This window comes from Salmo salar, chromosome 06 (genome assembly GCF_965601325.2).
Source record: "Salmo salar chromosome 06, fSalSal1, whole genome shotgun sequence".
Classification (NCBI taxonomy): Eukaryota; Metazoa; Chordata; class Actinopteri; order Salmoniformes; family Salmonidae; genus Salmo; species Salmo salar.
Window position 1 is genome coordinate 20,083,993 of NC_138296.1, and position 26,100 is coordinate 20,110,092.

At 44.0% G+C, this 26,100-nt stretch overlaps 1 protein-coding gene and 1 non-coding gene across 2 annotated transcripts in view; one reads left to right on the forward strand and one right to left on the reverse strand.

Moving 5' to 3' along the window:
* LOC106606471 (ras-related protein Rab-26) overlaps positions 1-26,100 on the forward strand; it is a 96,167-nt gene that overhangs the window by 34,498 nt on the left and 35,569 nt on the right. Inside the window, exons 3-5 of the mRNA XM_014202684.3 lie at positions 8,162-8,203; positions 9,364-9,430; positions 18,385-18,437. Of these exons, the coding sequence (XP_014058159.3) occupies positions 8,162-8,203; positions 9,364-9,430; positions 18,385-18,437 (162 nt within the window). The remainder of the gene's footprint in view (positions 1-8,161; positions 8,204-9,363; positions 9,431-18,384; positions 18,438-26,100) is intronic.
* On the reverse strand, positions 24,616-24,691 carry trnaa-ugc (transfer RNA alanine (anticodon UGC)). Its single transcript has one exon. It is a non-coding gene; the product is annotated as a tRNA-Ala (tRNA).

Genomic DNA, 26,100 nt, shown 5'->3' on the forward strand with positions numbered 1-26,100 from the left:
ATTCAGGTCTGGGGAACGGGCGGGCCAGTCCATAGCATCAATGCCTTCCTCTTGCAGGAACTGCTGACACACTCCAGCCACATGAGGTCTAGCATTGTCTTGCATTAGGAGGAACCCAGGGCCAACCGCACCAGCATATGGTCTCACAAGGGATCTGAGGATCTCATCTCGGTACCTAATGGCAGTCAGGCTACCTCTGGCGAGCACATGGAGGGCTGTGCGGCCCCCCAAAGAAATGCCACCCCACACCATGACTGACCCACTGCCAAACCGGTCATGCTGGAGGATGTTGCAGGCAGCAGAACGTTCTCCACGGCGTCTCCAGACTCTGTCACGTCTGTCACATGTGCTCAGTGTGAACCTGCTTTCATCTGTGAAGAGCACAGGGCGCCAGTGGCGAATTTGCCAATCTTGGTGTTCTCTGGCAAATGCCAAACATCCTGCACGGTGTTGGGCTGTAAGCACAACCCCCACCTGTGGACGTCGGGCCCTCATACCACCCTCATGGAGTCTGTTTCTGACCGTTTGAGCAGACACATGCACATTTGTGGCCTGCTGGAGGTCATTTTGCAGGGCTCTGGCAGTGCTTCTCCTGCTCCTCCTTGCACAAAGGCGGAGGTAGCGGTCCTGCTGCTGGGTTGTTGCCCTCCTACGGCCTCCTCCACGTCTCCTGATGTACTGGCCTGTCTCCTGGTAGCGCCTCCATACTCTGGACACTACGCTGACAGACACAGCAAACCTTCTTGCCACAGCTCGCATTGATGTGCCATCCTGGATGAGCTGCACTACCTGAGCCACTTGTGTGGGTTGTAGACTCCGTCTCATGCTACCACTAGAGTGAAAGCACGCAAGCATTCAAAAGTGACCAAAACATCAGCCAGGAAGCATAGGAACAGAGGACTGAGGATTTACTGTTTTGCCCCTGTGCCTGTTCAATCCCAGTGTGTCTTAATTTAAGTTACTTGTAAAAGGCTATTGGGACCTGTCTTGTGGCCTGGTGGGAGATGAGACCTGTCTTGTGGCCTGGTGGGAGATGAGACCTGTCTTGTGGTCTGGTGAGAGATGAGACCTGTCTTGTGGCCTGGTGGGAGATGAGACCTGTCTTGTGCCCTGGTGGGAGATGAGACCTGTCTTGTGCCCTGGTGGGAGATGAGACCTGTCTTGTGCCCTGGTGGGAGATGAGACCTGTCCTGTGGCCTGGTGGTAGATGAGACCTGTCTTGTGGCCTGGTGGTAGATGAGACCTGTCTTGTGGCCTGGTGGGAGATGAGACCTGTCTTGTGGTCTGGTGGGAGATGAGACCTGTCTTGTGGCCTGGTGGTAGATGAGACCTGTCTTGTGGCCTGGTGGTAGATGAGACCTGTCTTGTGGCCTGGTGGTAGATGAGACCTGTCTTGTGGCCTGGTGGTAGATGAGACCTGTCTTGTGGCCTGGTGGGAGATGAGACCTGTCTTGTGGCCTGGTGGGAGATGAGACCTGTCTTGTGGCCTGGTGGGAGATGAGACCTGTCCTGTGCCCTGGTGGGAGATGAGACCTGTCCTGTGGTCTGGTGGTAGATGAATAGTGGTCTGGGAAACTAACTCTCACAGTCTCACATCAGAATTAGATGTCCATCCATGTTTCTCAAATGTCAAATTTTGAAGTTGTTGCAGACGTCAAAATTAAAATTGTGTTAACCATTTGGAGTGAATGCCTAAACTTTATGGTAAGGGTGTGTGTTTGTGTATCTGTGTGTCTTTGAGCGTGCACAGTACCGTTTGGCAAACCCTGACAGGTCTCCAAAAAGGAGAGGAGCAGAGAGGGCCTTCCTATCTCTGAGGGCCTCAGTCTTTGAGTTTATTTCCCCATTACTGCTCTCTCTGACAAGCCGCTCTGGAGATGTCCAGTCTAGCCTAGACCCCTGTGGGTCTGTCAGTAATTACTGAGCAAAATAACTATCTGTCTTTCTCTTTCTGTCTGTCTGTCTGTCTGTCTGTCTGTCTGTCTGTCTGTCTGTCTGTCTGTCTGTCTGTCTGTCTGTCTGTCTGTCTGTCTGTCTGTCTGTCTGGCGGTCTCTCTGGCGCTATCTCTCGGTCTCTCTGGCGCTATCTCTCGGTCTCTCTGGCGCTATCTCTCGGTCTCTCTGGCGCTATCTCTCGGTCTGTCTGGCGCTATCTCTCGGTCTCTCTGGCGCTATCTCTCGGTCTCTCTGGCGCTATCTCTCGGTCTCTCTGGCGCTCTCTCTCTCTGTCTCTCTGGCGCTCTCTCTCTCTGTCTCTCTGGCGCTCTCTCTCTCTGTCTCTCTGGCGCTCTCTCTCTCTGTCTCTCTGGCGCTCTCTCTCTCTGGCGCTCTCTCTGGCGCTCTCTCTGGCGCTCTCTCTCGGTCGGTCGCTCTCTCTCTCTGTCGGTCGGTCGCTCTCTCTCGGTCTCTCTCTCTGTCGGTCGCTCTCTCTCTCGGTCGGTCGGTCGCTCTCTCTCGGTCTCTCACTCGGTTGGTCAGTCTCTCGGTCGGTCTTTTGCTCTCTCTCGGTCTCGGTCGCTCTCTCGGTCGGTCGCTCTCTCTCGCTCTTTCTCGGTCGGTCGCTCTCTCTCGCTCTTTCTCGGTCGGTCGCTCTCTCTCGGTCTTTCTCGGTCGGTCGCTCTCTCTCGGTCTTTCTCGGTCGGTTGCTCTCTCTCGGTCTTTCTCGGTCGGTCGCTCTCTCTCGGTCTTTCTCGGTCGGTCGCTCTCTCTCGGTCTTTCTCGGTCGGTCGCTCTCTCGGTCTTTCTCGGTCGGTCGCTCTCTCTCGGTCTTTCTCGGTCGGTCGCTCTCTCTCGGTCTTTCTCGGTCGGTCGCTCTTTCTCGGTCGGTCGCTCTCTCTCGGTCTTTCTCTCTCGGTCGCTCTTTCTCGGTCGGTCGCTCTCTCTCGGTCTTTCTCAGTCGGTCGCTCTCTCTCGGTCTTTCTCGGTCGGTCGCTCTATCTCGGTCTTTCTCGGTCGGTCGCTCTCTCTCGGTCTTTCTCGGTCGGTCGCTCTTTCTCGGTCGGTCGCTCTCTCTCGGTCTTTCTCGGTCGGTCGCTCTCGGTCGGTCGCTCTCGGTCGGTCGCTCTCGGTCGGTCGCTCTCTCTCGGTCGCTCTCTCTCTCTGTCTCTCTCTCGGTCGCTCTCTCTCTCTGTCTCTCGGTCGGTCGGTCGTTCTCGGTCTGTCAATTGGTCGGTCGCTCTCTCTCGGTCGGTCGCTCTCTCTCTCGGTCTCACTCGGTTGGTCAGTCTCTCGGTCGGTCGTTTGCTCTCTCTCGGTCTCGGTCGCTCTCTCTCTCGGTCTCACTCAGTTGGTCAGTCTCTCGGTCGGTCGTTTGCTCTCTCTCGGGCTCGTTCGCTCTCTGTCTTTCTCTCGGTCTCGCTCGGTCGATCGGTTTCTCTCTCTCTCCCTCCTCCACTAGTACTGTATTATCACTGTTAATTCATCTCCTCCACTAGTACTGTATTGTCACTGTTAATTCATCTCCTCCACTAGTACTGTATTGTCACTGTTAATTCATCTCCTCCACTAGTACTGTATTGTCACTGTTAATTCATCTCCTCCACTAGTACTGTATTGTCACTGTTAATTCATCTCCTCCACTCTGTAGGAACTAAAAGGCAGGAAAGCTAAAAGGGCTTACTCTCCTATCAGTGTTTTCGTTTCATACCTTGAAGGGCCTTCAGTCAGTACATTGTGAAAGCACTTTCCTTAAATCTTGTATTATAAATGCACTCTCCGCAGCTCTTCTGAGAAATATGCCTGGGATTTATTTATATATTAAGTGCAAATAGGAGAGCTCTTTATCCAGCTTTTACTGTAATGGAAAATAGTCTACATTATCAGGTAGTATCATTTTATTTTGTAGGCAGGCTTTTGTGTGTGTGTGTGTGTGTGTGTGTGTGTGTGTGTGTGTGTGTGTGTGTGTGTGTGTGTGTGTGTGTGTGTGTGTGTGTGTGTGTGTGTGTGTGTGTGTGTGTGTGTGTGTGTGTGTGTGTGTGTACAGTATATATGTATGGGGATGGTCTGACTGGCGCTTTGGGAATGGAAAGGACCTGAGAGAGGGAGGGAGGTTCCCTCACAGAATCACTCAAACTAAATAATGTTCAGTCATGTGTTTTTCAAACATTCTTAGCCTGTAAAACAGTGTTAGATTGATCCATGTGTCTGATAATGATTGATGCGAGGAGAACACAGCTTCTCTCAGCCCCGGTAGATTGACAGATCAATTGACCATCATACAATACCTGTTGGCAGTGCCTCCACAATCAACTCTTTGAGAGAGAGAGCCCATTGGAGTCCTGTGGCAGTTTCAGCTGCTCTAATGCCATCAGGCTGAGTGGACCTAGACATGATACATGATGATTAGGCCTAGTCATCCCATCTATCAGTGCATTCTAGCGAGCTGTATCCTAAACCCCACAGGGCACCACTTTACAGTGTGTTTTCTCTGGGTCACTGAATATTGAACAAGCCTGAAGCACGATGTGAGCTGTCTTTCATGGCAGAGACACACAGACTCCACTCATGTCTTAGACTGTGATTACTGAGAGGAACAACCCAGAGTCGTGTTCTTTAGGGCACGCAATGGAAAATGTTTTTAAACATTTTGCAACGGGCAGTGAAAATTACCTTTGTTTTTTTATTGGACCCATCCAGGTAGTCCCTTCTTGTTTCAGTCTGTTTTCTTCTGTTTGGTGCCTAATGAACACCACCACTGAATATGTATGAGTCCTCTTCACTAGAACCCTGGGAGGGTAAATCAACAAGTCATCAAAGATTGTATCTTTATCAGTAGTGCTCTGTGTGGGCGGAGTAGGCGATCTTGAAGGAGTAGAGCATCTTTTCTGTTTCCCCGGGGAAGGGAAAGCAGGGGGGTCAGGCGCATCTCACAGCAACAAGGGATAATCTGAGACTGTTTTCTGAGCGTCACCATGGGGTTGCCATGGCGTTAGTGATGAATCAGACCTGCGTTTTGTTTGTGCTTTGATTTGCTTCATTGTAATGTTGATGTAAGCTTGTGAACAGAGGTGAGATCACAGAGATTGAATAGTTTTATCTTTAGAGGGGAGTCATACTGTAATTTATATATGCCTTCCCTACCTCGGTACACAGATACATGCAGATACACAAGTATACACACTTTAAAGATGTTAATTGATGAGGAGGAACTAGGAAGTGTCCCCTGATAAATTGGATACAGAGATTAACTGAGTTTATTGGTCAGTTTGTTGTGTAACCATGGATATGGAATGGCTCCCGGAAGGGTCTTTGAGAAAAAACAAATTGTGTGAATCAACTGTTTTTGTTCAGGATTTAAAGAGTAAGGTATAAAAAAATATATATGTTTAATATCATGAATACTTACTGTACCTTTGGTGGCTTTTATTTTATTGACCTAAAACATCCAATCCGGTATTCAATCTGATCGTGCTTGTCGACAATGCACCATTTTAAAGGTCATTTCTGATCAAGCTGACATATGCTGCATTTTACTGTGAATGCAATCTCCGCGAAAGCAGTGACATTGTCTTTTAAAAGCTGCATTGTCGGCAACGTGCGATCGATCATATTGAATCCCAGGCCTAGTGACAGTAATTCTGCGTAACTCAAGATACCAGTTTGGAGATTTCCTAGGACAATGCCCTGTAGAATAGTCACATTGACCTGTGATCGATGGAAGAATAGATGACTTCCCAGAACTGTCTGTGGTATTTAACCTTGCTGTAGCCATGAGCTGAACTTTGCCATTTGTCACTTTGTGGCTGTAGGATCTTAGAGAACATCCACGTTGAGCTGAGTCACTGATGGCTAAGTTCCAATATCCACACTAGCGTACTACTTAGAATGCATGGTCAATATACAGGTAACTGCCAAAATAACGGAAACACGAGGAGATGAGGGATACAAAGTGTATTAAAATCAGGTGCTTCCACACAGGTGTGGTAACCTGAGTTAATTAAGTAATTAACATCCCATCATGTATAGGATCATGTATAAAAATGACCAGTTCCCCATTATTTTGGGTACCATGGCTAGAAGAGATCTGTGAGGAGGTGTCTCAAAGGAGCATACTGCTTTAAAGTGTGTGTGTGTGTGTCACCAGATATTAACCCAATTGAACACCAGTTATGGGAGATTCTGGAGCAGGGTTTTCCCACCACTATCAACAAAACATCAAATAATGGAATTTGTCGGGGAAGAATGGTGTCTCATCCCTCCGATAGAGTTGCAGACACTTGTAGAATCTATGCCAAGGCGCATTAAAGCTGTTCTGGCTTGTGGTTGCCCAAAGCCCTATTGACACTTGGTGTTGGTGTTCCTTTCTTTTTGCAGTTACATGTACATTGCTTCCTTCACTAAGTGGTATGGGGGTGTTGATCTTGGGGAAGAGCCACCTCACCTGTTTCTGGAGGGAGGAGTGGAATGCAGTGGAGCGCATCACTAGAGAGCTGGGTTATAGAATAAGGACTGAGAAGATGAGAGAGGGATAGGTGAGAGAAGGAGAGGAGGGGGAGGAGGAGGAGGGAGGGAGAATAATAGGGTTAGGTGAGAGGAGGAGGAGAGGGAGAAAAACAGGGTTGGGTGAGAGGAGAAGGAGGAGAACAAGGGGCGACGAGGAGATCCTCTGGAGGAACAGGCCAACGTTATTAACAAAGGGACCTGGAACACTGCATTATTGATGGAGGGAAGAGGAAGAGACAAAGGAGAGGTGGACAGGTGGAGGCTATTATGCCATCAGGAAGGAGAGGAGTGAAGGGAAGGATTTCTCCATCTCTTCCTGATTTGTAAAGTATGGGGAGAAGTTTCTCACACACTGTAGCTGCACGAACACACACGGAGAGAGAGAATGTCATCTACATTTTGATTTGGTTATCTAAGCTATTTAAGTACAGTGCATTTGGAAAGTATTCAGACCCCTTGACTTTTTCCACATTTTGTTACGTTACAGCCTTATTGTAAAATGTATTAAATAAAACATTTTCCTCATCAATCTACACACAATACTCCATAATGACAGTGAAGATAGGTTTTTAGACATTTTAGCGTGTTCAGACCCTTTGCTATGAGACTCGAAATTGAGATCAGGTGCATCCTGTTTCCATTGATCATCCTTGAGATGTTTCTACAATTTGATTTGAGTCCACCTGTGGTAAATTCAATTGATTGGACATGATTTGGAAAGGCACACACCTGTCTATATAAGGTCCCACAGTTGACAGTGCATTTCAGAGCAAATACCAAGCCATGTGGTCGAAGGAATTGTCCGTAGAGCTCTGAGACAGGATTGTGTTGAGGCACTGGGGAAGGGTTCCAAAAAATGTATGCCGCATTGAAGGTCCCCAAGAACTCAGTGGCCTCCATCATTCTTAAATGGAAGCAGTTTGGAGCCACCAAGACTCTTCCTAGAGCTGGCCGCACTGCCAAACTGAGCAATCGGGGGAGAAGGGCCTTGGTCAGGGAGATCACCAAGAACCCGATGGTCTGACAGAGCTCCAGAGTTCTTCTGTGGAGATGGAACCTTCTGGAAAGACAACCATCTCTGTAGCGCTCCACCAATCAGGCCTTTATGGTAGAGTGGCTAGATGGAAGCCACTCCTCAGTAAAAGGAACGACAGCCCGCTTGGAATTAAAGGACTCTCAGAACATGAGAAACAAGATTCTCTGGTCTGATGAAACCAAGATTGTACTCTTTGGCCTGAATGCCAAGCGTTACATCTGGAGGAAACCTGGCACCATCCCTACGGTAAAGCATAGTGGTTGCAGCATCATGCTGTGGGGATGTTTTTCAGTGGCAGGGACTGATGCTCCCCATCCAACCTAACAGAACTTGAGAGGATCTGCAGAGAATGGGAGAAACAGACCAAATACAGGTGTGCCAAGTTTTTATCGTCATACCCAAGAAGACTCTAAACTGTAATCGCTGCTCACAGTGCTTCAACAAAGTACTGAGTAAAGGGTCTGAATAATTAATTTGCAAAAAATGTAAAGAATCCCGTTTTTGCTTTGTCATTATGGGGTACAGTATTGTGTGTAGATTGAGGGGAAAGAACAATTTTAATATATTTTAGAACATGGCTGTAACATAACAAAATGTGGAAAAATTCAAGGGGTCTGAATACTTTCCGAATGCACTGTATGTCTTATTAATGACCATTCATGTATTCCTGCTTTCCTTTTCCAGAATAAAGTGCTGAACATTGACAGACTGAAGGTGAAGCTTCAGGTAAGAGCCTTATAATGGATTCTATAATCTGTCTTTATTTCTCAATCCTCATCAGTGTGATGCCCAAACTATACAGCCCCTGTAACCCCATCAGGCGGTGTGTGTGTGTGTGTGTGTGTGTGTGTGTGTGTGTGTGTGTGTGTGTGTGTGTGTGTGTGTGTGTGTGTGTGTGTGTGTGTGTGTGTGTGTGTGTGTGTGTGTGTGTGTGTGTGTGTGTGTGTGTGTGTGTGTGTGAATTCCCATCTCTCCTACAGTGATGTATCAGGGTTATCACCACAGATTAAGTGCACAATCAATAACCTCATTTTTTTGTCTAAATAACTAATAAAAATAATTAGGATTCAGTAGTTATATCTCCATGAATCTTCTACACTAAGCCCAATGTTCTCCTGACCCCAGTCACTCACTATAGAGGCTCTCTGTTTCTCTGTCTGTGTGTCTTTTTCTTTCCCTCTCTCTCTCTCCCTTTCCCTCTCTCTCTTTCTCTCATCCTCCTCTCTCTCTGTCAATTCAATTTAAGAAGCTTTATTGGCATTGGAAGCATATTTTTATATTGCCAAAGCCACTACATTGGATTTGTTTGTTTTTTGTGGGCTGTGTGCACATAGCCTGTCTTCTCTTGAGAAAAGGGGGAGGGGGGGACAGTAGCAAATGCTGAAGGAGATTGAGAGGCATAATTAGCAGAAATTCCACAGAGGTTGGACGAATGGGGTGACAGGGCGGAGGCAACCACTAGTTTATATTCATGAGTATGACCTTATGCCTGCTTCACCTACCTGCACAGCATGCTGGGAAGTCACTAAGACTCCATATTCCTTATCGAGCTTCCCCCCAGTTTGAATACTAGTTCAAAACTTTCCTAAAATCAATTCTAAATTGGTCCTCTACCCCCTACTTTAAGTTAAGTGAGAGCTACAGTGAATGCCATTAGAATTTTTGTTTGTGAGACTTTAAATCTATGTTTTACCTCAAAGGAGCTTTAAGTAAAGCAATGAAACAGTGGTAGTGAAGTGATTCATTCCTATAGAGGTGAATCCTAACTTCCCATTGACATCACTGCAAGAGTCAGTGACAATTTGACTTGAGAACTTAATTTCCCATTGGGGTGAATTCTATAAATTTACCTTTAATAATAATAGTTCTCCTTCTTCTTTCTCCAGATCTGGGACACAGCTGGACAGGAGCGTTTCCGCAGCGTCACGCACGCCTACTACCGTGACGCCAATGGTGAGACACACACACACACACACACACACACACACACACTTCCTCTTTTTCTCTCACACACCCAGACAAACACACTTGTGTGATTCTGTCTCAATACCGCTCCAGCTGCTGTGGTGACAGAAACAAGAGGGATTCTCTCCCTCATTAAGAAACAAGCTGCATTATACATTACTTAAAGTGCTGCTTAGTATGCTGAGTTTCATAACATTTAAATGCAGATTAGGATGATATGTAAATTAGCTGAACAAAATGTATGGTTCACTTCTTTGTGTACATGTCTATGAGCATGCAATTTGATTATTACCATTGGTCTTGAAAGCATGACTGTCTTTAAATTAATCCTCTTTTTTCATTTTTATTCTGGATGGGTGAGTGGATGGATGGATGGATGGATAGATGGGTGGATGGATGGATGGATGGATGGGTGGATGGATGGATGGCTGGATAGATGGATGGATAGCATATTCACATGGTGCATGTTTCTAATGTTTCCAGTCTCCTTAAAGGCATGTGCTCACCTTGATTCGGTCTTATTTAGCAACATTTGAAATTATGTTTTTTACATCGGATAAAAGCCGCGAAACAGAGCTACAAAATTATATATTATTCACTGCATATGAGGAACAATTGGAAAGTAGTTCTGCTTTGAATGTTGATAAACTAGTAACCTCACTTTTGAATGTTTTGGTACCTACTGGAGAGCTCTTCTTTGTCTACACCCATTCAGCATCGTTCACACCCTCTTAACCTCTATGGGCTATGTGGGACGCAAGCGTCCCACCCCTGGTACACCCTATCAACAACAGGTGAAATATCAAGAGCGCCAAATTTGAAAACAATTAAATGTCATAATTCAAATTTCTCAAACATACAACTATCTTACACCCTTTGAAAGATAAACATCTCCTTAATCTAACCACGTTGTCCGATTTTCAAAAAGGCTTTACGGCGAAAGCATAAAGTTAGATTATGTTAGGAGAGTACATTGACAATAGCTGTGTGTAATGTTTTGTCAATTCAAAGACAGGCGTCACCAAAAGCAGAAAACCAGCTAAAGTTATGCACTAACCTTTGACAATCTCCATCAGATGACACTCCTAGGACATTATGTTAGACAATATATGCATTTTTTGTTCTATCAAGTTCATATTTATATCCAAAAACAGCGTTTTACTATGGCGTTGATGTTGAGGAAATCGTTTCCCTCCAATAACCGCCAGTCTATCAGCACAAATTAAATAATTACTATTCGAAAACATTGGTAAAATATTATATTGTCATTCAAAGAATTATAGATTTACATCTCTTGAACGCAACCGGATTGCCAGATTTAAAAATAACCTTACTGGGAAATCACACTTTGCAATAATCTGAGCACTGCGCCCAGAAAAATACGCTTTGCGATACAGACTAACCGCCATGTTGGAGAGATCTAAAATTGAAAATACTATGTAAATAATCCATTACCTTTGATTCTCTTCATCAGATGTCACTTCCAGGAATCCCAGGTCCATAACAAATGTAGTTTTGTTCGAAAAAGCTCATAATTTATGTCCAAAAAGCTCCGTGTTGTTAGCACATGATCTATGCCCGCCGGACTTGTCTTCATAAACGAGGTGGAAAAAAATATTTACGTTCGTTCAAACATGTCAAACGTTGTATAGCATAAATCATTAGTGCCTTTTTTAACCAGAACATGAATAATATTCAAGGCGGACGATTGCATTCTCTTTTAAAACGTATTGGAACGAGAGTACCCAACATGAACTCGCGCGCCAGAGTCTAATCGGCCATCACCGTTCCAAGGCTCTTGTTCGGTCAGATCACAGTTCGGTCACAGTATAAGACTCAAAACACTTTGTAAAGACTGGTGACATCTAGTGGAAGCCATAGGAAGTGCTCAAAGATTAATAAGCCCCTGTGTGTTTCAATGGCGTAGGCTTAAAGGTAATTCAACACATCAGGTATCCACTTCCTGTCAGAATTTGTCTCAGGGTTTTGACTGCCATATGAGTTCTGTTATACTTACAGACACCATTCAAACAGTTTTAGAAAATTCAGAGTGTTTTCTATCCAACCCTGAACAATAATATGCATATTCTAGCTTCTGAGTTGGTGTAGGAGGCAGTTAAAAATGGGCACATATTTTTTTCAAAATTCTCAATACTGCCCCCTAGCCCCAACAGGTTTTAAGTTTAGCTCCACCCATCTCTTTAAGGGTTGATCTGAGCATTCTGTCCTAACAGCAGTCAAAGCACCCAAGCTAACTGGCTAACAGTTGTCGCAGTGACATTCTATTAAAATGGACACTTGCATAGTGGAGTCTATTGTTAAGACATGTAGCTAGCTAGCTAAACAATGAACCATAACCACAACTCATGACGTTACTACTAGGTTCAATGTTAGCTAGCTAACATTAGGCTATAACAAGCAAAGCAAATGGCTCTGAGATACGAATAATAAGATCATACATGTAACATTGGGGCGGCAAGTAGCCTAGTGGTTAGTGTTGGACTAGTAACCGAAAGGTTGCAAGATCGAATCCCCGAGCTGACAAAGTAAAAATCTGTCGTTCTGACCCTGAACAAGGCAGTTAACCCACTGTTCCTAGGCCATCATTGAAAATAAGAATTTGTTCTTAACTGACTTGCCTAGTTAAATAAAGAAAAAAAAAATTGCTAGCGAGCCAGCCAGCTAACTTTAGCAAGCTAGCTAACAGTACACTTTAACTTGGAATGAAAAGACTATGTCAAAATTAGAAACGTGTAATATCTGAAAATGTAGATAGCTAGACTATCTTACCCGTGGTCTGAAATCGGAGTAGCTAGCCAGAGCGGATTTACCAGCTACGTCTATCAACGGTTGCCGCCGTGACATTCTATTTTGTTGTAGCTAGCTAGCTACCAACCACTGGTGCCACTGGTGTCCACTCCAGGTGGTATTGGAATGGTTTTATAAAGAGAAACTCCTCTCCTCTGGCTAGCCAGATTGACATAAATCTCCACTAAAGCAGTACCGGGCTGGCTGACCTGTCCTCTCTAGAGGCTTTATTAGGACAAAAGGTATTATATTCATCATGGAAAAGGTTACATTTAGATATGGACATCATCATTGTCATCATCAACAGCAGTGTCTCCTTCATCTTCATGTCCTTATCATTATTCATGGTCATCATCATCATAATATTCATCATCATATTTGTCTTCTTCCTCATCATTATCATAATCACCACTCTCATTATCGTGGGGGTGTGTGTGTGTGTGGCTCCCCTGTAGCTCAGTTGGTAGAGCATGGCACTTGTAAAGCCAGGGTTGTGGGTTTGATACCCACGGGGGACCAATACAAAAACTTATGCACTCAGTACCGTAAGTTGCTCTGGAGAAGAGCTTCTGTTACAGTAAGTGACTAAAATGTATGCTCCAGCTCTCCACTCAGCCATTTGATCAGGTATGTGGGGTGTATGTTTTAGCCTCTACACCCTGTCACATAAACACTTCATCCACATCAACTGAATGTGGTTATAACCCCAAAGCTTTTGCTTTTGATATGGTTCCCTGGGACATTTCTGTAACCCAAACAACTTCTCAGCTACCCTGCGAGATAGGAAGTCAGTGGCTGCTGCCCAAATAGCACCCTATTCCCTATGTAGTGCACTACATTTGACCAGGTCCCATAGGGCTATGGTCAAAAGTAGTGCACTACATAGGGAAGATGGTGCCATTTGCGCCGCACACAGTTCCTTTTGAAGTCAACGAGGCACAGACATTAGTTGAGGGACTGCTTCAGTGATTTCTACAGCTTTAGTAAAGCAAAGACAGTCAAACCCCTGGCAGCAAGTCACTGCCTCCCACAGCTCGGCAGATCTCACTGAAATTCTCAGCAACAGCAAAGAGTTCTACTGTATCACTTCACTTTTTCAGTGCTGAGAGTATTGTGTGCCGTGCATAAAAAGTTTTCCAGAAATAATAATAACTCTCTCTCTCTCTGTCTCCTTTGTTGCCTTGGCCGTGTGTTTTGGGTCATTGTCATGCTGGAATACCCATCCACGACCCATTTTCAATGCCCTGGCTGAGGGAAGGAGGTTCTCACCCAAGATTTGACGGTGCATGGCCCCGTCCATCGTCCCTTTGATGCGGTGAACTTGTCCTGTCCCCTTAGCAGAAAAACCCCCCCAAAGCATAATGTTTCCACCTCCATGTTTGACGGTGGGGATGATGTTCTTGGGGTCATAGGCAGCATTCCTCCTCCTCCAAACACGGCGAGTTGAGTTGATGCCAAAGAGCTCCATTTTGGTCTCATCTGACCACAACACTTTCACCCAGTTGTCCTCTGAATCATTCAGATGTTCATTGGCAAACTTCAGACGGGCATGTATATGTGCTTTCTTGAGCAGGGGGACTTTCTTGCGGGCGCTGCAGGATTTCAGTCCTTCACGGCGTAGTGTGTTACCAATTGTTTTCTTGGTGACTATGGTTCCAGTTGCCTTAAGATCATTGACAAGATCCTCCCGTGTAGTTTTGGGCTGATTCCTCACCGTTCTCATGATCATTGCAACTCCACGAGGTGAGATCTTGCATGGAGCCCCAGGCCGAGGGAGATTGACAGGTTTTTTGTGTTTCTTCCATTTGCGAATAATCGCACCAACTGTTGTCACCTTCTCACCAAGCTGCTTGGCGTTGGTCTTGTAGCCCATTCCAGCCTTGTGTAGGTCTACAATCTTGTCCCTGACATCCTTGGAGAGCTCTTTGGTCTTGGCCATGGTGGAGAGTTTGGAATCTGATTGATTGATTGCTTCTGTGGACAGGTGTCTTTTATGCAGGTACCAAACTGAGATTAGGAGCACTCCCTTTAAGAGTGTGCTCCTAATCTCAGCTCGTTACCTGTATAAAAGACACCTGGGAGCCAGAAATCTTTCTGATTGAGAGGGGGTCAAATACTTATTTCCCTCATTAAAACGGTTCAAATAAACCTACCATTAAAATGATAGACTGATCATTTCTTTGTCAATGGGCAAACGTACAAAATCAGCAGGGGATCAAATACTTTTTTCCCTCACTGTATATCCTCTATCTCTCTATTTATGTATCTATCTATCATCTCCCTCCGTTCTCACCCTTTGAGGAGAACCCTGTCTGGCCATGAGACAGATAAGAGAGACAGGACATCTACCAGAAACAAATAGCCCAGTGGAGAGACTACTATAGCCTAGCCTACACCCGCTCTACTTAGACAGGGATGTATGTGGAAGTGGCTAAATTAATCATCCGTGTTTTTAGATGGTGAATAGCCTGGTCCCAGATCTGTTTTTGTTGTCTTGCCAGCTCCTCCCAAACAATGACCTCAGGAAATGGCAAGACGGCACAAACAGATCTGAGATAAAGCTAGAGGGAGAACAAACACTCCCCTCCTCTGTTTTCTCATTACCCTAATCTTTCATCATCTTTCCCTAATTGTTTACCATCCTACAGAAATCTACAGTCATTGCTCAGAAAGAGAGAAAGTAATTTAATATTCTCCCATGCCTTTTGGGTGAAATATCACAGCAGCAAGATTTGTGAGCTGTTGTCACAAGAAAAGGGCAACCAGTGAAGAACAAACACCATTGTAAATACAACCCATATTTATTTATTTTCACTTTTGTAGTTGAACTATTTGCACATTGTTACAACACTGTATATAGAAATAATATGACATTTGAAATGTCATATTATTCCCATATGTTTCCCATGTAAATAAAGCCCCTTAAATCGGAGAGGGAGGGAGGGAGAGAGAGAGAGATTTGGGAAAAAGACCGTCCTCTTTCTCGGAGTGGCAGCACACTCAGCCACAGAGGAGCATGATAAATGAAGTGTGCGGTTATCTGAGAGAGTCAGTCGACTTTAAGTCTCTGGTTTGTCCAACAGAGATCAGTCTTTTGTAGTTGTAGCTTGTTATTATGGATACCTCGGATACATCAGACGTACCAATGGTCGTTTGATAGGGAAACGTTTTCCAGAATGGATCTTTCAGAGTACCACCCGGTAGTTTTCGGTCATGTTAACCAGACTAAAGTACTTAAACAGCTGCAGACTGAATGTTCCTGTGTAGCCTTTAGTTTTGTAGAGATGTTCTAGTTCTCTGTTGAAGTTTCAGAGTTCTAGCCATTACGTCCCTCTCAGCTCACACTGTTGGACTCGTTGGTTTAATGTACATTTTATCGGAAGTGGGTTTTATACACTTCTGGGAAAAGGGGGTGCTCCATGACGCCGATGTAATGTCTGCGCTCACTTGGGCGTGGCCAACTGACTTGGTTAAGACTTCATATGAAAAACAATTCTCTCATTTAGAAGGCTAACTTCACATTACATCTTCTCACAAATAGTTTCATATTTAACCTCTATGGGCCAGTGGGACGCTACTCAACAGCCAGTGTAATCCCGTGGCGCGATATTCAAATACCTTAGAAATGCTATTACTTCAATTTCTCAAACATTTGACTATTTTACACCATTTTAAAGACAAGACTCTCGTTAATCTAACCACACTGTCCGATTTCAAAAAGGCTTTACAACGAAAGCAAAACATTAGATTATGTCAGCAGAGTACCCAGTCAGAAATAATCAGACACCCATTTTTCAAGCTAGCATATAATGTCACATAAACCCAAACCACAGCTAAATGCAGCACTAACCTTTGATGATCTTCATCAGATGACAATCCTAGGACATTAAGTTATACAATACATGCATGTTTTGTTCAATCAAGTTCATATTTATATCAAAAACCAGCTTTTTACATTAGCATGTGACTAGCATGTGACTAGCATTCCCACCGAACACTTCCGGTGAATTTACTAAATTACTCACGATAAACGTTCACAAAAAACATAACAATTATTTTAAGAATTATAGATACAGAACTCCTTTATGCACTCGCTATGTCCGATTTTAAAATAGCTTTTCGGTGAAAGCACATTTTGCAATATTCTGAGTAGATAGCCCGGCCATCACAGGCTAGCTATTTTGACACCCACCAAGTGTGGTACTCACCAAACTCCGATTTACTATTAGAAAAGTTTGATTACCTTTGCTGTCTTCGTCAGAATGCACTCCCAGGACTTCTAATTCAATAACAAATGTTGGTTTGGTTCCAAATAATCCATAGTTATATCCAAATAGCGGCGTTTTGTTCGTGCGTTCAAGACACTATCCGATGGGTAAAGAAGGGTGACGCGCCCGACGCGTTTCGTGACAAAAAAATTCAAAATATTCCATTACCGTACTTCGAAGCATGTCAACCGCTGTTTAAAATCAGTTTTTATGCTATTATTCTCGTAAATAGGCGATAATATTCAGACCGGGAGTCGTTGTTTTCGTTCAAAGAGAGAGAAAGTAAACATGGTGTCGGCTCGTGCACGCGCCTCCAGTCTCATTGTCCTCAGATCGACCACTTACAAAATGCGCTAATGTTTTTCATCCATGGCCTGCAAAGCCACCATTCATCGTTCTGGCGCCTTCTGAGAGCCTATGGGAGCGTTAGAAAATGTCACGTCATGCCAGAGATCCCCTGTTTTGGTTAGAGATGATCAAGAAGGCCATGAAATGGTCAGAGAGAGCGCTTCCTGTTTGGAATCTTCTCAGGTTTTGGCCTGCCAAATGAGTTCTGTTATACTCACAGACACCATTCAAACAGTTTTAGAAACTTTAGGGTGTTTTCTATCCAAATCAAACAATTATATGCATATTCTAGTTACTGGGCAGGAGTAGTAACCAGATTAAATCGGGTACGTTTTTTTTATCCGGCCGTGCAAATACTGCCCCCTATCACCAACAGGTTAATCATATACGTTCCCCCGCATTTGGATGTGACCCTGACAACTGGGAAATATATACGTTCAGAGATAGTTATGTTGTTATACTGTCCTTCGTGAGATACCCAAACAACTGATCTGACTTAATTATTCTTCAAGTACCCACGGACCACTCCAACTGCTTAGATTTACAGAAATATTGTTTAATTCCCCACTTTTGGATGATGGAGTTTTGGCGGGAAGAATGTCTTTGTTCTACAGAGTAAATCCTCTCTCAGTACTGCATGACCGTCATAAAACGGCCATCTTCCCCTCTGCGGGAGAGAGAGGGCGCTGTAGAGCGGACCCACTGTAACCTGATCCTTCAGATTCTCATCTCTACCCCTGTCTCTCAGTGTCTCTCAGTATCTCTCATCTCTACCCCTGTCTCTCAGTATCTCTCTTCTCATCTCTACCCCCGTCTCTCAGTATCTCTCTTCTCATCTCTACCCCCGTCTCTCAGTATCTCTCTTCTCATCTCTACCCCCGTCTCTCAGTATCTCTCTTCTCATCTCTACCCCCGTCTCTCAGTATCTCTCTTCTCATCTCTACCCCCGTCTCTCAGTATCTCTCTTCTCATCTCTACCCCCGTCTCTCAGTATCTCTCCAACTACCTCCAGGTATTGTCTTAATCAATTTAATATCACACTGTCTGGATCAGTTTAATGGGTAACTATATATCACACTGTCTGTGGATTGTCTATCATATAAACAGGAGCATATGATATGTTTGTTAGGTCTTTTGAAATATGTATTATGTAAGAATTGCTTGTCATAAAGGATATATCTCAAAAGTAATGTTTACACATTTTTAGGCCTTGTCCTCTCTGAGCCTGGGCAGGCTGACTGGCTGTGTAGGGCAGGCCTGTCTTAATCAGGCCCGCAGAGAGCAAGAAGGAGAATGTACTCTGTTATGTGCCCTCCTCAATAAAAATGAATAAAGGAACTCTGTCAACCGTGAACTAATTGGGAAGCCACAGGTCCAAGAGGCTAAGCCTAAAGGACAAATTGGAAAGTTAGCCGAGAATTAGTTTCAAATTATCTCTTTGTTGTCAATGGGTACTGCCAGGCCTGCTAATTCACTACCATTTTCTCTCTCTCCTCTCTTTCTCTGTCTCTATCTTAGCTCTCCTGCTACTCTATGACGTGACCAACAGAACATCTTTTGACAACATAAAGGTAGGACTCTCCATTTCTCTTCTTCTTTTATCTTCCCCTTTTTTTGTTCTAATAAGCCCTGAAAATAGCCTGTAATAAGCAGACCAAGTGCTTTCATAGAACCTATTTGGCTAATTATTGTGTTAGAAGCTTTCTAAGTGACTTGGAGGTCTGTTTGATAATGAAGAAAATATGTCTGTCTCTCAAGTGTAATTTTGTAACAAAGCCATAACAGTGTTATGATATATCATTATATTGCGTGTGGGAGGGATGTAAGATCCTGTCTTTTCTTTATCTGCTGCTGCTGCACCTGTCAGCAATAGGGAGAGGGGGAGAGATTGTACCCTTGTGTGTGTGATTGACAGTGTAGCTTTAGCCCTAGGGGGGCTGTTAGTCCCGGCTGTCTGTGTGACTCTGTCTCCCTATAGGCTGCCTCAAGTACCATCCGTCTGTCTGTCTTTGTCTGTCCGTCTGCCAGCATGCCTGTCTCTCCTCATCACCAGAGCTCTCAGCGGAGCCTCTAACAGTGTGCTGATGGCCACTGAACGGATGTGGCTCACAGGGCGTGTTTCTGTCACTCTGTGGTATTGCCTCAGACCTGTGATTAGTGATTCTACGAGATGGAAAAATCAGGTGTTGTTCTGTGTGCTCACCATGGACCTTGTGCTATTCACTTTCAAGTTTGATGTTTTTCCTAACGTCAAAGGTTTTTAGGGAAGCCTATGCAATTTTCTGAAAAGATATATGGTAAAGTTTTACTCCAAAGCATCAACACTTGTGGCAGTCATTGGTACATTGATTTGTATTCATTGTTTCCCTTACACCTAATGCCCATGAACTGGACCTGCTGCCTACCAGACCTGGGTTCAAATACTATTTGAAATAATAGTATTAATAAGATGTGCTTGATTGAGCTTGTCTGTTGCAATGGAACCAAAAGAGATGTCCCATGTAAACCCCGCCCACCTGGTACTCCAGACAGGCAAAGGCAAACGCTCAAGGTATTTGAAAGATTTGAAATAGTATTTGAACCCAGGTATGCTGCGTACACTACATTACAGTACAAAGCCTAACTTGAGATGTGCACACTTAACTTAACCCCTTAGAGTTGATTGACGCACTGTTGCATCAGTTGAAGTTGCATAACAAAAAAATCCCCATCAAAATATGTCAGTTTAAGCTAGAGATATCAGTTTTTTTTTATATCAGTCTCAATCTGAGGTGAATGGTGGCAGAGCTAGAGTGGTGTTTGTCAGACCATGAGACATCCCAAAAATCGGTCTTCTCACATAAATGTCTGTAGCGTCCGAAAGCTTTGACCTACAAACTAGGACCCCTCTATGGAAAGATCAGACTCACGAACATGATGTGTTCTCAGATTTGCTCTACGACCCCCATAAGTGTCAGGAGTCTGGTCTGAAGTCGATGTGCCAACTTCTGTTTGCCAACTTGTGTTTGGCCCTCAACCATTTGGGCTACAAACTAATGGGACCCCACAAGTGTCACGGGACTCGTCTGAAGGTAACCGGTACTGGTTTTTAAAAAACAATGGAAGTATGAAGGTAGTGTTGTGCCTACCCAAAAAAAGGTTAAATATGTGTAAAAAAATCTATGAAACAAAATATTTCCTGAGCTTTCTTATATCTCGTAGATATAGGACATGTACACTTCAAATCCTTTTTTGCCATTCATAAATGTGTTATTCAATGCGTAGTAAAGGCCAAAATCTATATTTTATCAAATAATTGCTTCATATTTATTTATTATTATTACACGTAAAGGGGTCCTAAAATTGAAAAATCAAATGGCGAAATACTCCATAATATAACCATCCTAAAACAATTCCATATGTCATCTTAGCACCCCTCCCCCCTCCAACGTCTTTGACTGTAAAGAAATTACACGTTAATCATGCATTCATGCCAACGGAAGATTTGCTTGAAAACTCTATTCACATGTAAGTCCCTCAAGTTAGGATTTCAGGCCTGTTTTCAACTAATGTGTTCAACTTGAAATGAAACTGAACACAATGAGCAGGATTGGATGGCTGTAGCCAGGATATGTATGTTAGCTCTGGATGAAGAATGGTTTGGCCTCCTTCTGGCAGCAGCAGCAGGAACACTGGTCCCAGATAACAGGATGAAGAATGGCGTAGATAAGAATTACCCAACCACTCACAAAGAAGACATTCATTATCTACAAGTTATGTGATTTATTGCATTGCAGTCCAACTCCCGTTTTTCTGGTGTATGAAGTAGGGTTCTAAAATGTCGGTATCTTTCCCACAATTCCCAGGTTTTACAGAATTCCACGTAGGAGGATTATTCTCGCCTGATTCCAGGAATGTTTCAACCAGGACCTCTGGGAAGCCTGGACATTTTGGGAAAGAGAGTAATTTTGCAACCCCAGTGTGAATTAGATATGAAGGATTGTATAGTTCATACCAGTGGGATCTTACTGGTCAAAAGGACTATTATAAGGTGGTGTTTATAGGCTTGTGTGCTGCTTATAAATATAATAAAGAGCTTTATTTCTGTAGTGTCCCATGCCTCTATATTTGTGCCATCACTTGCTATAGCTTCATTAAAGGACTCTTCAAAGGGCTTTCTTACTCTACATGCTAACTTACATGGGAAGGCAATTTGGTTCATTATGCCAATGGCTACCGAAATATTACCACCCACTGAAATAAATGTCTGATTGCGAGTCGTCTTTTTAAAATTCCTTATTTTTATGACTCCACACACACATTTTCTCCAAGCCTCGTGAAAGGGTGTTTTAGAATGGAACATGGGAAGAAATGTTAACAATTCTATCATTTCTACAATGTGTGAACTCTATTCAGGGCCAGGGCAGAACCATGGGATGAGCCGTGAAAGTGAATAAAGGAAAGGAGTGGAATAGAGATGAAAGTATAGAAGTGCAGAGAGTTGGGAAGTGAGAGGATGAAGGGGGGAGGGATGGGAGAGAGGAGAGAGAGATCCACATATGGTGTGATTATAGCAGGCTCATGCTTAACCCATTTTCTGACAGACACTACCAGCCCAGTACTCACTACTTTTGAACTACACTCTTACAAAAAAGAGTTCCAAAAGGGTTCTTCGGCTGTCCGCATAGGATAACCCTTTTTTGTTCCAGGTAGAACTATTTCGGGTTCCATGTAGAACTGTCAGTGGAAAGGGTTTAACATGGAACCCAAAAGGGTTCTTCCTGGAACCAAAAGGGTTTTTCAAAGGGTTCTTCTATGGGGACAGCCGAGGAACTGCTTTAGGTTCTAGATGGCACCTTTATTTCTAAGAGTGTGACATCCTCTATGTATTATAGTGATTTAACTGTACCCTACTGTAACAGTTGTTTTGTTGTGTGTTGATGTTGAAGGGTAGGATTGCCTCATTTGTTAGAGCAAGACTTCCAATGCTTTCAGTGCCATGGGTATGTTATCAATGACATCTGCAAGTCATTTACATCCTGCGTATACTATTTATCTAAAAGCATTTCTCTTCCCACTATATGAAAAGGGAGAGGTAATTTAGCAGAAGCTTTTATACAAACGTACCTAATGACTGCATACATGTTAGTATACGTATGTGATCCCACTAGGAATCAAACTCACAACCCTGGTGTTGCTAGCGCCACACTCTTACCAACTGTGCAACACAGGATCTCATGTCTGTGTCCAGAATGATGTGCCAAACAACCTGGTGTTGTTTCCACAAAGTTGTCTTCCTATACAACAGAAGGTGTGGTCATTCTTAACAGCCATGGGAGATGAGAGTCCTTTAGAAGAAGGGATTTAGAGAAGAGAGGACAGAGGGATAAAGAGAGAGTTGTTCTTGTTATTGCCACTCAATTCAAAGAGAGAAATATGGTTTGTCCATCTGCCCAGAGATGAGGACTATAAAGCCAGGTTCTCCTGGAGAGGCAGCTGTGTCTCACCCTCAATTACTGTCACTACCACTGGAAATGAGAATGAGAGAGAAGCCATTCCATCTCTCCTCTCCCTTCTCTCCTCACCTGACATGAACTCTCCTCTTTTCCTTTCCTCTTCACTCTCTTCCTCTCCTCCCTTTCCATCTCCTCTCTTTTCAGATCCCCTCCCTCTCCCATCTTCCCCTCCCTCTCCTCTCCTGTCTTCTCCTCCTCTCATCTCCCTTGCCTTGGCATCCTCATTCAGTCACTGAAGATTACAGCTGCAGTGACACACTGACGGGCTGCAGATGCCCAGCGGTGCTCCACTGCCTAATGACCATAACGAGAGCTAATACATGTTAATTAATGCTAATGGTGATGAATACCAAAAAACAGGACGAAGAAGGAGCGAGAAACGGGTAGGCCAATCCTTCGATCCTCTATCCCCCTAACCCTCTATCGCCCCCCTGCCATGCATTAGTCTAGCCCCAGATGACATTGGAGAGGCACAGACATCAGAACCACAGGAGACTGAGAATGACCCTTGGGAGAGCTACTGATCATGCACGGTGTCCTTCAAAACTAACTGACTTTAAACTGTAAGGGAGTGAATGTTATTTATAATAAGGATTACATGGAGAAGACCGGACCTCTCTGAAATGAAAATGGATGGTCCTCCATTCAGCAAAATATATTTGACCTAAACCCTCCCTGAACACTTGACAAATCCCTGAACACTTGATAAAAAACAAGTGACCTTCCCGTATACCACTAATAATAATTAAAACTATGTGGATAGCAGAGAACATGTCTACCGTTTACCCTCCTTGGACAGACCAGAGCCTTAGATATGCGGTTTTGGAAACTGTTCTTTGTTTTGCAACCATTACATGGCAACGCAGGAATTTAGATATTTTTTTTATGGTGTACAGGGCTGCAGGACAGAAGGTTGTGGGTTCGCAGACCACCGTGGACAAGAGTAGGGGTAGAAAGACGGTAGGTAAAATGTGTAAAATCACTGAGGAAGCCAAGCCAGTAAAAAATCCATATTTCACCCTATGTTGTGATGTTCATTCCTACGCCATCGTGATATACAATAAGGCCATGACAACAAAAGACAACAGTCACACAGTGGCGGAATAAATTCAACTACACATACGTTTGTTTCATCACAAAACAGGAGAGCGACGTCTGTCAGGTGAAGTCCACAAAGCAAATATTGATTTCTGAGTGCGTTCTCAAATATATTTTTTTTTTGGGGGGGGGACTCACCCTACTTGTAGACTATTTGAACGCCAATGCCGTCCTCCTTTCATGTTGGCAAAGCGGTCTATGGCTCTGTACGCTTTTAGTTTTTGTTTTCATAGGCTAGCAAACATTTTAGCTAGGTAGCCTAACTTCCTTGCATGGGCAACAATGAATCAGCTAGGTTAGCTAGCTGGTTAATGTGAGCCTACTAGGCTACATCTATGTTACATATTGAACTTCAATCATCTCAGGCCAGTGGCCATATACAGAGCATTCGGAAAGTATTCAGACACCTTGACTTTTCCCACATTTTGTTTTGTTACAACCTTATTCTAAAATGGAATAAGGCTTTTCCTCATCAATTTACACACAGTACCCCATAATGAAAAAGCAAAAACAGGTTTTTAGACATAAACTGAAATATTAAATTTGCATGAGTATTCAGACCCCTTACTTTGTTGAAGCACCTTTTGGCAACGATTAAAGCCTCAAGTCTTCTTGGGTATGATGCTACAAGGTTGGTACACCTGTGTTTGGGAAGTTTCTCCAATTCTTTGCAGATCCACTCAAGCTTTGTCAGGTTAGATGGGGAGCGTCGCTGCACAGCGATTTTCAGGTATCTCCAGAAATGTTAGATCGGGTTCATGTCCGGGCTCTGGCTGGGCCACTCAAGGACATTCAAAGGCTTGTCCTGAAGCCATTCCTGTGTTGTCTTTGCTGTGTGCTTAGGGTCGTTGTCTTGTTGGAAGGTGAACCGTCACCCCAGTCTGAGGCCCTGAGCAATCTGGAGCAGGTTTTCATCAAGGATCTCTTTGTACTTTGCTCCGTTCATCTTTCCCTCCATCCTGACTAGTCTCCCAGTCCCTGCAGCTGGGAAAACATTCCCACAGCATGATGCCGCCACCAACATGCTTCACCGTAAGGATGGTGCCAGGTTTCCTCGCTTGGCATTCATTTACATTTTAGTCATTTAGCAGACGCTCTTATCCAGAACGACTTACAGTAGTGAATGCATACATTTCATACATTTCTTGCTCCGTACTGGTCCCCCGTGGGAATCGAACCCACAACCCTGGCGTTGCAAACACCATGCTCTACCAACTGAGCCACACGGGACCGTTCAGGCCAAGGAGTTCAAACTTGGTTTCATCAGACCAGAGAATCTTGTTTCTCATGGTCTGAGAGTCCATTAGGTGCCTTTTGGCAAACTCCAAGCGGGTTGTCATGTGCCTTTTACTGAGGAGTGGCTTCCGTCTGGCCTCTCTACCATAAAGGCCTAATTGGTGGACTGCTGCAGAGATGGTTGTCCTTCTGGAAGGTTCTCCCATTTCCACAGAGGAACTCTGGATCTCTATCAGAGTGACCATCTGGTTCTTGGTCACCTCCCTGACCAAGGCCCTTCTCCCCAACTGCTCAGTTTGGTCTGGCGGCCATCTCTGGGAAGAGTCTTGGTGGTTCAAACTTCTTCCATATAATTGTTTTGTCAAGGGAGGCCAAATGCATGCTGGCATTAATCAATCAAATGCTACAACAGCAACATGTCATACTCTTTTGTTCCAGACAGCATTAGATACATGGGCTACACATATTGAGACAGAGGGGCGCTGTTTCCCTCTGATGATTTCTCAGGTGATATTCAGCCACTTGCAAATCGATGGAAAATTCTGAAAACCCAGAGAGCGGAAAGATAAATTATTTTATAATATTTGTATTTAATTGGTGAAATATTTGGAAGTCTGGCTTCCCTTGGCATCTATGAATACACGTTGCTGTGGAAAGCTGTAAATGTGTTACGTGCGTTGATGGAATGATCGGACCAAGGTGCAGCATGGTAGGCGAACATTTTACTTTTATTAAAATGAACACCGACAAAACAACAAAATACAAAAACGAACGTAAAGTTCTGCAGGCTATACAGCAGCTATACAAAAACAAGATCCCACAAACTAAGGTGGGAAAAAGGCTGCCTAAATATGATCCCCAATCAGAGACAAAGATAGATTGGGAACCATACCCGGCAAACAAAGAAATAGAAAAACTAGAATGCCCACCCAAATCACACCCTGACCTAACCAAATAGAGAAATAAAAAGTCTCTCTAAGGTCAGGGCGTGACAAAATGAATCTATCATTGTATTTGCAGGTCCAAGAAAAAATTGCCTTTCATAAACATTCCATGCAATTCTATGTCATTTGACATATTAGCAGAATATTTTTTTTATACCACACAAATTAATGAAATTACGGACTAAGAATGGACAGTTTGAGAGGCTTAGGTGTTCATCTTATCATATTTCTCCAATGCCAAATCAGTGTGTCTTGTTTGCAACGAAACTGTCTCTGTTTGCAAACAATTAAATCTGAGACATCGTCAGGAATCTGAGCACCACCCCAGACAGAGTAGTCCTACCGACGCAGAAAAATGTAAGCTTTAACTGCTGGCTACTCTTCTTCCGTAGCTTAACCCTACGAGTGATTACTTCCCAAGCAAAGTCTACTTTTTGTCTCCTCGGCTATATGTATCGGAG